At 56.2% G+C, this 12,738-nt stretch overlaps 1 protein-coding gene across 5 annotated transcripts in view; it reads left to right on the top strand.

The window, feature by feature from the left end:
- Positions 1-11,897, top strand: part of NT5C2 (5'-nucleotidase, cytosolic II) — a 74,765-nt gene extending 62,868 nt beyond the window's left edge. For all 5 annotated transcript variants that reach the window (XM_019555663.1, XM_019555660.1, XM_019555661.1 and 2 more), the window contains 11 exons: positions 1,270-1,363; positions 2,601-2,654; positions 3,730-3,813; positions 4,967-5,008; positions 6,145-6,252; positions 6,570-6,636; positions 7,506-7,676; positions 8,671-8,722; positions 9,023-9,083; positions 9,568-9,744; positions 10,587-11,897. In XM_019555663.1, the coding sequence (XP_019411208.1) occupies positions 1,270-1,363; positions 2,601-2,654; positions 3,730-3,813; positions 4,967-5,008; positions 6,145-6,252; positions 6,570-6,636; positions 7,506-7,676; positions 8,671-8,722; positions 9,023-9,083; positions 9,568-9,744; positions 10,587-10,829 (1,153 nt within the window). In that variant the 3' untranslated portion in view covers positions 10,830-11,897. The remainder of the gene's footprint in view (positions 1-1,269; positions 1,364-2,600; positions 2,655-3,729; positions 3,814-4,966; positions 5,009-6,144; positions 6,253-6,569; positions 6,637-7,505; positions 7,677-8,670; positions 8,723-9,022; positions 9,084-9,567; positions 9,745-10,586) is intronic.
- Positions 11,898-12,738: the final 841 nt, after the last annotated feature.

Raw genomic sequence — 12,738 nt, forward strand, 5'->3', positions numbered from 1 at the left:
CGGACTGGATGATCTGCTCAGGTCCCTTCCGACCCTAGAAACTATGAAACTATGAAACTCGTACAAGAATTCTGGATTTGCTGTTTACAGACAGCATTTTGAAGTGTTTCCCTACGTTGTGTATGCCCACAGGCACTTCCTTCCCTGGGCTTTCTCCTGAGTGTTGTCGCATTGGCAGCATGCTCGATTTAGAAGAGTAATATTGAAACGCATGGCTTTTTCTTTTATGTTTGTGAGAGGGGGTTATGTGCATGGGCTTTCAGACAGGTCTAAGTCAAGAAAATGGTGTTTGCTTTTTGAGATTCCAAATCTAGCTGAGGTTGTACTGACAACTCGTGGGACACAATTTTCCAGTCATTCAACATGTGAGGTTTCACTAAGATTGAACGCATGCAGTTTGCTCAGGGACACTAGGATTGCCATTCTGGATCTGGCCAGTGGCCCATAGACACAGCCTGTAACCTGTTGTGGGCAATTATGGTATCATTTACCTACAGAAGTTGCTTCCTAATCTGTCTAAATTAATGGCTAGCTCATGCCCCAAAGCATTGGGTTTTCGAGCCCCAGTAAATACATGCGTATGTGCATAGCTAATTCCTTTTGAAGGCTGCTAATGTAAATTCTTGGTCTCAGTGATATCTGGCAGTGGTGACGTGAGCTGCTTAGTGATGGGTGTGTTTGAAAAATGGACGTATTTCCTTTTTCAGGGTTAAATGTGTTGATTTCCATTTCCACGGAATATCCCCTTCTCCTGGTGCTGTGAAAGCACATAAATAGCAGCAAGCACTCTCTTCGGCTTTTCATAAATCTCTATACCCTCCATTTTCTTTCACTGGTTGAATGACCTGTGTAACCCCAGCGTTTCAGCCTCAAAGAAATCGTTCCATATTTCTAGTTATTTTCCAGTATTCTGGTAGGATTGAGAGGGAGAGAGTAAAATCCCAGTCGCAAGGACCTGAAGCACCACTACTGCTCTGTGGCCCAGTGGGAGCAGGCGCCCCGGCGGGCTGAATGAGAACCATGTTCAGGTAGCAAACACGTCTCGTGCTGCTGAATATGCCAGGCAGGCTGCACGTGCTGCTACTGGCAGCATTTCTCCTGTACGGAGACAATAGGAAGCAGTTACCACAAGCCAGAAACACATGCCTTTGAACTGTCTGGTCTCTCGGGGTTCCCTCCTTAGTCACATAGGTCCTGTGACCCATGCACACGTCTTCTGGCTGCTGGTCTCCTTGTGACACGGCTGATCTCTGTTCTCTCTCCCCATAGCTGTGAAACGGGGTTTAAAGATGGAGACCTCTTTATGTCCTTCCGGAGCATGTTCCAGGATGTCCGAGATGCTGTGGACTGGGTTCATTACAAGGTGATTGGCACTCCTTAGCTGTGCACTGAACCAGACCCTTGATATGGAAGTGATTGGTGTGAGCCTGTCCCTGGAAAGGAAAGCTGCCTTGCCATCTAGCGAGCAAACACTAAACTGCAGATACTTATGCAGAAGGCTCCCTCCCTTTGCTTCCTGATCCCTGTCTGCTGTGCACAGACATCACTGTCCTCACCTACATTTAACTAATGTCACCCCATATGATCCTCAGCCATGCGTGCATTTAATACGTTACGTAGATGGTACAGACCAAGGGTTCTCAGCGTTTTGGTCCCGCAGGCCAGATGAGGGGCGTTGGGCTAATCCATGGGCTGGATCCAAGGCCACGCAGCAGGATCGAGTCCTGGGGCCCCACGCCACCTGCCTGCTGGGACTGGGGCCCACACCACCCCTGCCTGGTCCCGCGTGCGAAGACCTGGCTCTGAGAGCCCTGCACCACCCCCGACCGGCCTCCCGTGCAGGGCTACAGGCCAGATGACATGATGTCAGAAGGTAGATCTCTAGCCCATGGGCTGGGGGGCTTGAGCACCCCTGGCTCAGACTTTGAATTTTTGCAACATTGGGTCGATTGTAAACGGACTCCAGAATATTAATTTTGTGTGGTCCGCAAGCCATTTGTACCAGCTGAAGAAGCTCATAAACTGGCTCCTCTGCTTGCTGCAGAGCACACACAGGCACACAGACGTAACACTAGCTGGGTTTTGTGATATTCAACATCCATGAATATGCCAGCCAAAGGTCCCTTTAGCTTTCCTTCTTGAGAGAAATCCCCTTGCATGAGTCACTTTGTGGGATTTGATCGCATTTTATGGTTTAGGGAAGCATCTGATTTCTGCAAGATGCTTTTCTTTTCATGGCACTTTTGCACAATTGACCAGGTGGATTATGTGCTGGCCTTTTGCCTTTTACTGATGTGTTGGGGACAGCTGGTCTGGGCTTTTATTAGTACGGTGCATCCCCTTTCTCTTCCGCTTTGCTTACATTCCTTCCTGAAAGGACCACAATGCTGTTACAGTGAAATATTCCCCTGTACGTAAGCTCATCCCACCACAGCGCGGGGCTGGATGGCGCGGAGAACTTTCCTAGCCTCTTGCCCTTTGACTCCCTAGTTCAGATTCAGCACCAAGTTGTCCCTTTGCAGGATTTTGGCAGGATGGGCCTTGAAGTCTGTTAGGACACGATTTCCTTCCTCACCTGGGTTCTGTTGTTTCCGTTTCAGGGCTCTCTCAAGGAAAAGACGCTCGAGAATCTGGAGAAGTATGTGGTGAAAGACGTAAGTGTGGGGTTCACTTACGGTGCAACATGATGTGCTCTCATGAGAATATAGGCAGGAAATGGAGGGGAAAAATAAACCTGTTGATTGGTATTGCTGAGGAAGAAGATGGGTAGCACTGTGGTTTCTCCTGGAGCAAGCAGAGGTCAGACTCAGTCTTCATCTCAGTTCAGCAGTCCACGTGCTGTTGCTGCCAGCAGCTCTTGAGCAGACTGTGAAAGCCAGAGGAGGATTGTGGGAAAGCAGGGTTGGAAGGGACCTCATGTGAGCATCTAGTTCAGCCCCCTGCTCAAAATGCCTGGATCATCCCTGACTAAACTCTCCCAGATGTATTTTGTGATAGAAGTGACGGTGCGGCGAGGCCCTGGTGGGGACAGCGACTCTCGTTACCCAACCAGTCACTCTGATGGAGCTCTGCAAGCCACAGCTCCAGAGGAGAAGCAGGACAGCTGTGTTGTGCCAAGGCCCTGTCCCCCCAGTTGCATGCTCAGTGCAGTGGCTGGCCCGGGGAAGCTGAGACTGCAGCCTGCCTCCTGCCGAGCAGTTGCTGTTGTCTGTGGCACGGGCCAGCAGCAAGCAGCATCCTGGAGCTAGGCCCGTGCCCTATGAACCTCTAGGACATCATTCGGTTTCAACTGCTGATATCAGCTAGTTGGTGCGTGGCCCAGGCCTGCTGTGGGGAGCCAGGCCTCTGCCCCTACCAGCAGACTGCTTTAGATCATGATCAGTCCTTCTTACAGTGGCTGAGCTGGGATTTGCAATGGCTCCAGGCTGCAGCAGTCTGTAATTCTGAGGTCTGGTTTATCCCCTTCCCTAACCTGGGGTCGAAGCACTCAACCTTGGCCTACCCAGGGGCCCATTTTGGTATGTGCTCTGCCCAGACTCCTGGTCCACATCCTCACAGGGGAGCACAGGGTCCTGCTGGCTCCTGTGGGCTGGTTTGACTGGTTCTCAGCAGATTCTCTCCCACTGGCTGTGCTCCCGAGGCAAGGAGGGTTCATTGTAACGTGTGTGTGTGCTGATCACCAAGCTCTGGTTCTCCTGACGTCCCCGTCTCCCCCACGTGACATTGCAGGCGAAGCTGCCTTTGCTGCTGAGCCGCATGAACGAAGTCGGGAAGGTGTTTCTCGCCACCAACAGCGACTACAAATACACAGACGTAAGTGCAGCTGGAGCTCGGTGTGGCAGGGCTGGGGTGTGCTGGGGTGCTCAGCATGACTCTGTTCTGAGTGTGCCCTGGGCACGCCCTAGCATGGCGGAGAGCCCTTTAATGGTTAAAGCAGAGGACCAGGCCTGTAACTCTCTCGGGCTTTGTGCCTGGTGCTGCCACTGGGTCACTGAGGGCCAGTCAGTCACCTCTGTTCCTCTGCAGGTGAACAACTCTTGGTAAATGCAGGGTGTTGTTGGTTTTACACCCCCAAGCCCTCTGAAATGCATATATTTAGGGACCTACCGAAATCATGGTTTTGCAGATTTCATGAAAAACAGTGATGTCCACAATTGCTGCAGCCACTGGGAATTTTGGCATCGACCAGCACTTCCCACAACATCAACCAAAGGAAAAGAAAAAGGCAGTAGTGACGTAGGCCGAGGGAAGGCGCCCTCTGCAAATCAGCGGCAAGGGGTGGGGCAAAAAAATAGCAATAGCGATGTAGACTGAGTGAAGGTGCCCTCCACCAATCACCAGGGCCCCACCATTAATCAGCTGCTGCAAAATGCCCCTGAAATCAGCTCTGCGCACTGTGAGCAAGCCGTGAAAAACCCTTTGTATTGCCGCAACGTTGGTTGGTCCCTACGTGTATTTCCATAACACGATTGTTCTGAGGTGCTTGTAGCAATAGGCTGTCCTGAACCGTGGACTGAGTTAAGCTTCAATGTCTTTTGGACCATCCATGCCAGAGAGTAGCAATGAGTGCTTCCTCCTGTCAGAGAACCTGGGATTTATGACTGCCCAGTGGAATGAGGCAGCTTTCATAGCCCTAGTCCACGTGCAAAGCCACAATGTTACTGTGCACAGGAAAATGATGAAAGATCTTTTAAAGGTCTGTAAAATATATCCAAAGTATCTGCAGATTCCTACGGCAAGTCTGTTCTTTGACTGTAAAAAATGGCCGTGTTAACACCAATGGATGCAAAAACTATTCACTCGTTCATCGTGTCTCCAAATCTAATGCTGAAAACTACTATCAGCAAATTGCAGAAATAAGAAAAGTCTGCAGCCTGGAAAGGCGAAGGCTGGGACATTTGCTCTTATGAACTACATAACTAGATGACTCTTTAAATCTAATAAACATTTTTTTAATTTCTTTCAGAAAATTATGACTTACCTGTTTGATTTTCCACATGGACCAAAGGTATGCGAGTGCGGGGGGGGCAGACTTGGCAGTGAGTCATGTGCTTGCTTCGTTCAGTGTAGCAGGGCAGGACTCTCATCCTTGTTTGTGCACTGTGTGGGACTGGCAGGTTCAAACAAATTTGCTGTTTAGCTCCTTAGCTCCTTGCATGGGGTCAAGAGCAAACAGGATCCGGCCTCCAGGAGGATGCTGTCAGCTGTTTCAGAGCGGCGAGCTGTATTAATAGCACTGCAATCTAATAATACTGGGTTTTTGCAGCCAGTTTCGTATGGTTCTTGACATGACTTTAAGTTACTGAGGCATCCTCCAGGAGAGGGAAGGAAAGAGGGGGCTTGGGGTTAGACTGATCACACTGGGGAGACCCCACTGACTTCAGGCAGGTCAGTCCTGATTAGGCTGGAGTAAGTGGGGTCAGATTTTGGCCCTGAAACTTTTTAGTTAAATAAATTACCAGAGTTTGCTCCCTGTTTGGCTGCTCAATACGTTCATACCGATTATTTCATCCGCCGCGCAGCGTGTAGCTCAGATGCCATTTCACACATTCATTTACTGTTATGGGCCTGTCAGCAGCACGCCTGAGCATACGTCACCTGTGAAAATCAGCCTGTTAACTTAAACTCTCCAGAAGACACGGAGCAAGCAGTCCCCTTCTCAGCTCCAGTACCCCTCCCCAGCCGTGCTCCGTAGTTAGAAGAGGGTTGGACCCAAGAGACCCTCTGCACTGTACTGTGAAGCTGATGAACCCCACAGGGGCTGATTTGTGTAATTGGGACCCTTTACCCAAAACCTAGGCACTGTCAACAAAACATTGCATCGAAAAGTGGTCACAAGTGCTTGTGCCTCTGAGCCATGGTTTGATTAGGGGCAGTTGTTACGTGGCAGCTTCCCATGGCCTTTGAGAGAGCTTATGAGGTCAAGCGCTGAAATCAGGAGAATCTAATGAGCGGGAATCTATTCAGCTTGTCCCCCCTCCCCAAGGGGTGGCTGCATTTCCGCAGTGAGGGCCGTGATTCCCCAACGCTTCACTGCCCTCATACCCTGGGAGTGAAAGGGGCGGTCAGTGCCACCACTTGTGTTGTCAGTGAGAAGCAGAGGCTGAATCCAGCTCATGGTTTCCATGTGTCTCCCTTTCGCAGCCCGGGAATGCTCACCGACCGTGGCAGTCCTACTTTGACCTCATCCTGGTGGATGCACGGAAGCCCATCTTTTTTGGGGAGGGCACAGTATTGCGGCAAGTGGACACGGTAAGTCTAGGAGTGGCTAGGGCTTGTACATCACGAGAATGGAAGCTTCTCACCTGGTTTCTTCAGGCACTGCGTTTTCCAGCCTGGGCTCAGCACTAAAATTCACCAAAGGCCAGGCTGGGCTCTGTGCTATATGGTGCCTGTCACTACTGACAGCGCAACGTGGCGGTAACAGGCAGAACTGAGCCTGTGTGTTGAGGAAAGAGAAACGTGCTGAGGACAGGCTGGTGAAAGCTGCCCCTGGCCCCCTAGAAGGGCAGATATAGGACAGAGAAGCCCTTTGAGGCCAACAAGTGATTCCCCCCTGTTCTGCACAGGTTACTGGCAAGCTGAAGATCGGGACATACACTGGCCCCTTGCAGCACGGCATCGTCTACTCGGGAGGTAAAGCAGGACTGGCCCGTTTTTTCTAGAATCATAGAAAATGGGGGTGTGAAGGGACTTCGGGGTCACATGTAGTCCAACCCCTGCTCAAAGCAGGACCAGCCCCAACTACATCATCCCAGCCACATGTGTGGAGTCTGAGTAGAGATCCAGCTCCCCTGCCTGTGGTCATAACTTGGCAGCCTCAGTTCAGACTCCGAGAGACACGGGAGTGCACCACTTGCCTGCACAGGTGCCTTTCTCGCACGGCGTGGCCTCCCACAGTCAGGGCAGTGGCTTACGTGATGTGACTGCCCGCAGATGCCCCTAATGGAGACCCGTGATGCCGGGCAGAGCTGTGCCTTTCTGGCACTGGTTGTGCCACATCGCAGCTGTGCCAGGGAGGCCATGCCCACTGGAGCAACGCTGCTGCTGCTGCAGCACACTGATCTCTGCCTAGTGGAGATGCTGCCCTCAACGGCACCTGCTCACTCAGTTCAGGGGAAGGCAGGGGCCGGCTCTGCCCACCCAGACACTGACCGAGGCTCGGTCCCCATAGCGCTGGCAGGTCCTTGAGCTGGGACCTGTGTTGTGGGACAGCAGCTCTGGGACTTCAGAGGCTGTTCGCTGCAGCTTGGATGTGCCGTCCTGTTGCAGGGGGAGACACTCTCCCCAACCTGGCCCTGCTTTCTGGCCTGACAAGGGAGTGCCCTGGGCAAAGATGGCTCCTGGGGGCCAGCGCTTGTCTGCCAGCAGTTGCCTGGGTTATCTGCAAGCAAGGCTTGTGCTCTGATGCTGTAGCGAGAGGCACATGTCTGAGCCAGGAGCGCCAGGGACAAGGGGAATCTCATTCGCAATTGCTGGCCCATCCTGTTTTCCTTCCCCCTCAGGTTCCTCCGACACGATCTGTGACCTGCTGGGCGCCAAGGGCAAAGACATTCTGTACATCGGAGACCACATCTTCGGAGACATACTCAAGTCCAAGAAGCGGCAGGGCTGGAGGACCTTCCTAGTGATCCCGGAGCTGGCCCAGGAGCTGCACGTCTGGACTGACAAGAGCGGTAAGATGGTCTTGCCCTGGCACGTGCAGCGCTCAGACAGACTCTGACCTACCCGAGAGAGACGCCAGGGCTCAAGGGCATGCACTGCTCCAGAGCCATGTGCTTCTCCCCCAAGGCGCCCCAGCCTCTTTGCTGACTAGCTCAGGGCATCTCTGCAGCGGTGCCCATGGCTCACCGGGTCTCGTGAGCGGCTGCTGCTGGATGGGAAAGCAGCTCGTGACACAGCAGCACCCCGTCTGCAGATCGGGCCTGTTCAGCACAAACGAGGGCTGTCCTCTCCCTCCGATCACTGCTCTCTTCCCCACCTCACCATCTCAGCTGCCCCAGTCCACCTCTGGCACTGAAGGGGCCCTGCTGCTGTGCCTCTGGGGCAAGGGGCGTGCGGCAGTAGCCAGGAGGGTCAGATTTACTGCACACAGCTGTCCTGAAGGGCTGCGAGGCACCTGTGGTGCTCAGCAGCAGGGAGGGAGAGGGTGGGAGAGCAGCAGGGTTGCAAATGCTCAGAGGCAGGCGGGGGAAGAACAAGCTGGAAGCAGGTAACGCTGGGCTCTGCCAACAACCCCTTCTCCCAGGGCCTGGCTTCTGGGGACAAGGGTCATGGGATGTGAGGGGCACGCACTGCAGCTGTGACCCTGCATGCCGCTCCCCCCAGTCCTCACAGCAGCAGATTCCAGCCTCTTCCCTTTGCTTCCTGCTCCTTCGGGCATGCTTAGAGGACAGGAGCCTTCCCCGGGCTCAGCCCTACGGGCCTGGCCCTGCTGCTGTTGCACTAGCTATGACATTACCTGGGCAGAGGCTCCTGGTGTGTGCCCCCAGCCAAAGGGAGCGAGCCCAGAGGGCAAACCCAGGGCCCAGCTAGGACCAGGCAGAGCAGCTGTCAGTCCCATCCTGGGGGGCAGTGGGGCAAGTAGGAGCTGATGCTTTGGCTCCTGGCGGTTCTTGGCTTCACCGGCTAACCTGGTTTTTGGCTGTTTTCTCCTCTGGGGTCCTCCAGCCCTTTTTGAAGAGCTGCAGAGCCTGGACATCTTCCTGGCAGAGCTGTACAAGTGAGTGTGCAAGCCCTCGGCCCCTCATTCCCTGGCCCTTCTCCCCATACAGGCCCCGAAGGCCGGGCCGGGCAAGCCCTCCAGGACACAAGGGGAAGCCAGGCAGAGCGCGGCTGTGGCTTGCTCAGCCATGCAGTGAGCCTGGGGTTGGCCCCTGGCATCTCTTCTCCCAGTTCTGTGCGGGGACCACAGGACCATCCTGCCCTGATCTCTGAACAAGATCCCTGCAGAGCTCCCGCCCCAGCTGCCCCCTGCGCGGCAGGCCGTTCAGACTTTGTTTGCTCTTTCTCCGGTAACCAGGCACTTGGACAGCAGCAGCAACGAGCGCCCGGACATCAGCTCCATCCAGAGACGCATCAAGGTATCAGTTGCACAACACCTTCCCCCCCCCACAGGATCCCTAGGGCTTTCCTGCGGGGACCCAGCTCTGAAGCAGGGCACCAAAAGGTGGGCAGTGCTTTGCAGCCCAGCAGGCTCTGTCGCGAGGTTTGTCCCTGGGTATTGGGCCAGCACGTCTCTTATGAATCTGGCCTGCTCTAGGCCCCAGCCCTGGCTCCAGCCCTGGCAGGGATTCGGTGCCGACTCAGAGGTGCCAGCCAGTGGCTCAGCCTTGCTGCTCCCTGGAGCCTCTGGGGAGGAGTTGTCTCTCCTAGTTCAGATCATCAGAGCCCCAGTTAGATGAGTGCTCAGCCCAGTGCAGGGTCACGGGCTCCAGTGCCCAGATGTTAGAGCCCCAGGGGCCTGTGATGTGCTCACTGCTCTGAGACCCCCCTTGGCACTCCCAGTTCCTGCCCACTCTGCCTCCACGGCTGAGCTTGCGCCTTCCATCTGCCCGTTGCTTGCAGAAAGTGACCCACGACATGGACATGTGCTACGGGATGATGGGAAGCCTCTTCCGCAGCGGCTCGCGCCAGACGCTCTTTGCCAGCCAGGTGATGCGTTACGCAGACCTCTACGCGGCGTCTTTCATCAACCTCCTCTACTACCCGTTCAGCTACCTCTTCAGAGCCGCCCACGTTCTGGTGAGTTGTAGCCCACGGAGAAAAAAGCAGTGAGCCTTGCAGGCAAGTGCCCGGTGGGCAGTGCTGGCAGGGACAGGTGCTGGGAAGGCCTCGAGGACACTGGCGCTTGTGTGCAGCGCAGAGCCCGCGCTCCAGTCTCCTGGGGCAGCTCAGTGCTGGAGTTCCCCGTGGAGGTGATGTCACTTCAGGAGCAGATGATACCCTGCTGGCCACCCTTCTCTTCTGCTTTGATTACATTCCTTCCTGAAAGGACCGCAGTGCTGTTACAGTGAAATATTCCCCTGTACGTAAGCTCATCCCACCACAGCGCGGGGCCGGATGGCTCGGAGAACTTCCCGTGCCCACCCGGTGTTCACAGCCCCTGCCAGACCACAGTCGGGGACGATGCGTGGCAGGAAGATAGTGGTGCAGAGCAAAAGGGATTTTAAGGCCTTGAGACTTGTGTTTAGAGCAGTGCAGAGCTGGGGCTGTGCTACCTTGCAGGGAGGAGACCTAGCCAAGGGCGCCGTCTCCATTTTGGGCCGGCACCTGCCCTGTCTTTATGTTATTGGCACGGGCCTGACTTGTCCTGGGTGCCAGGAGAGTCCCTGCTGTCCCCAGAAGAGGCAGTGCCTGAGGGCAGAGTGAGGCCCGCTGCAGCACAATCTTGCTCCGGGGATTCGCTCCTCCAGCACAAAGGCCCTCCACGTTTCTCCCGTTAGCTCTGTAATGCCCCACACCCAGCTGCCGGCCTGTGCGGGATCAAGTGAGCCTGCGTATTTGTCAACGTTTCCTGCGAGCGCCCGCGGTCCTGAGCAGCTCTGCCTGCAGGACAGCCCCTCCTCTGCCTTGTGTTTGTGCAGATGCCGCACGAGTCGACGGTGGAGCACACGCACGTGGACATCAATGAGAAGGAGTCGCCCATGGCCACCCGCAACCGCACCTCGGTGGACTTCAAGGATTCCGACTACAAGCGGCACCAGCTGACCCGCTCCATCAGTGAGATCAAGCCGCCCAACCTCTTCCCCCAGACCCCACAGGAAATCACACATTGCCATGACGAGGATGACGACGAGGAGGAAGAGGAGGAGGAGGAGGAGGAGTAGGCAGGACAAATGGAAGCATCTCTGAAGACAAAGCGTGACTGTAGCAGGGAGGGAGAGCAGATTCCCATGGTGGGTTCTGGGGTGACGGGGATGCGATTCTTTTGCAGGCACCTTCAGAAATTCTCCAAACACTCGAGCCAAATTCCTGCCGCCCGCCGGGGACCCGCAGCCCAAGAGTGCAGACGGTTCGGGATGCTGCTGGTCTGTCGCCAGCTGCTGCACCCGTTACACCCCAGGGCTTCCTAGTCCCCTGGGGACGCGCCCGTCCGGTTTTCGCCCGCGCAGCATCCTGCGAACACTTGGGAGTTGGGGTGGTCGTGGGGAGAGGCCGGGGGCCAGCTGCCATGGGGCCAGCAGCAGACAGAACGGTTGGAAAGGATCCTGCCTGGCCCCCTCTGCCCTAGCTCCACGCCAGCCAGTCCTAGCCGCCGTCCTGTGCAGGGGAGCTCCCGGGTGTCCCCCGCCGGGTGTCCCCTGGACGTGGCCCCCTCCTGCCTCGGCAGCACGGCAGCCCTCCCACGCAGATGACGTCGCACGTTCTGGGTTTGCTGCATCTTTGTCACGTCCCGGTGGCAAAGGCTTGTTTTGTCCGTCCCCAGCCCCTTGCAAGTCTCAGCCTGCCAGGCCGCGGTTTCATCAGGAGGGCCGGGCGCTGTTGGTGGCTGCGGTCCCCTCCCTCCAGCACAGAAGCAGGAGCGGTGGAAGGCAGCGAGCAGGCGCAGTCCCTGTCTTGGGGCCTCACCTGGCGTCCCCTGAAACGGGTGGTGCTGGCCGGCCCGCGAGGGCCCAGCCGACCCATGTAAGCGCTGTCGTCTCCAAGCCATACGGCGTGCGCGCAGCCCCAGGAACGGCACGACGCGGCAGCCTGCCCGTCCCGGCACCACGTCGCCCTCCAGACAGTGCCAGTCCCCTGGCCAGAGCAGAGCGCCCGGCTCTACCCTGTCAGCCCCTTGTTCCAATCTCGCGAGTGTCTTCAGCCCCCGTCCCCTGTAAGGGTCCTTGACAGATGAAGCAGCAGGGCTTGTCCTGCTGCTGGGGCAAGCGCCGAGTCAATAAATGATGTTTCTAGTATGAGCGGGTCCTCGTCTTGCCTGGCACCAAGGGAAGGGTCAGGCCCACAGCCTGTCCTGGCTGCGTGGGCACAGCAAGCGGGCACTGGGGTACATCCCTAAGGACAGAGGGTATCAGGGCAGGCAAAGTTGTGTGGGCCACCCCACCGCTGCCAAGCACTTGTGATGGGGCCCGTAGTTGGTAGGAGCTCTCTCACGCCCTTGGGATCTGGGTGGTGGGAGGCGAACGCAGCGTATCCAGGGCGCCTTCCCTTCCCGGAGCCCCTCGGCAGCCGCGCAAGAAGGGTCGGGTCTGGAGGCCTGGCCTGAGGACGCCCGGCGCTGGGGCAGCTCTGCCGGGAGCAGGGGGAGAGCTCCTGGGCCGGGCGCAGGACCTGCCGGTGAAGAAGGCCAGCAGGAAGGAGGGTCGGCCTTGACAGCAGGGGGTCTACACCCACGTGGGCCCCACCTCCTCCTGTAATGGCCTCAGCCCATCCCCCCATGCCTCCCTGACCCCATTCCAGGGCACTAAGGACCAGTTGCCCCCAATTTGCTGCCCTCCGTCTTCTGAAGGGGCAGGCGCTCCCAGCATCCTGCCCCCACAGCCTGCCCTACACCACCCCTCCCTGGGCTGCCTGCCAGCTGGACACACACTGCCAGCTCTCTGTCACCACGTGCACACATCTGCACATACACACACACAGACACACAGCCCCTCACACTGTGTCCAGTTCTGGGCTCCACAATTCAAAAAGGATGTGGAGAAGCTCGAGAGAGTCCAGAGGAGAGCCACGCGCATGATCAGAGGTCAGGAAAACAGATCTTACGATGACAGGCTGAGAGCCATGGGACTCTTTAGC

Source organism: Crocodylus porosus, unplaced genomic scaffold (genome assembly GCF_001723895.1).
Source record: "Crocodylus porosus isolate Cpor-Errol unplaced genomic scaffold, CroPor_comp1, whole genome shotgun sequence".
Classification (NCBI taxonomy): Eukaryota; Metazoa; Chordata; order Crocodylia; family Crocodylidae; genus Crocodylus; species Crocodylus porosus.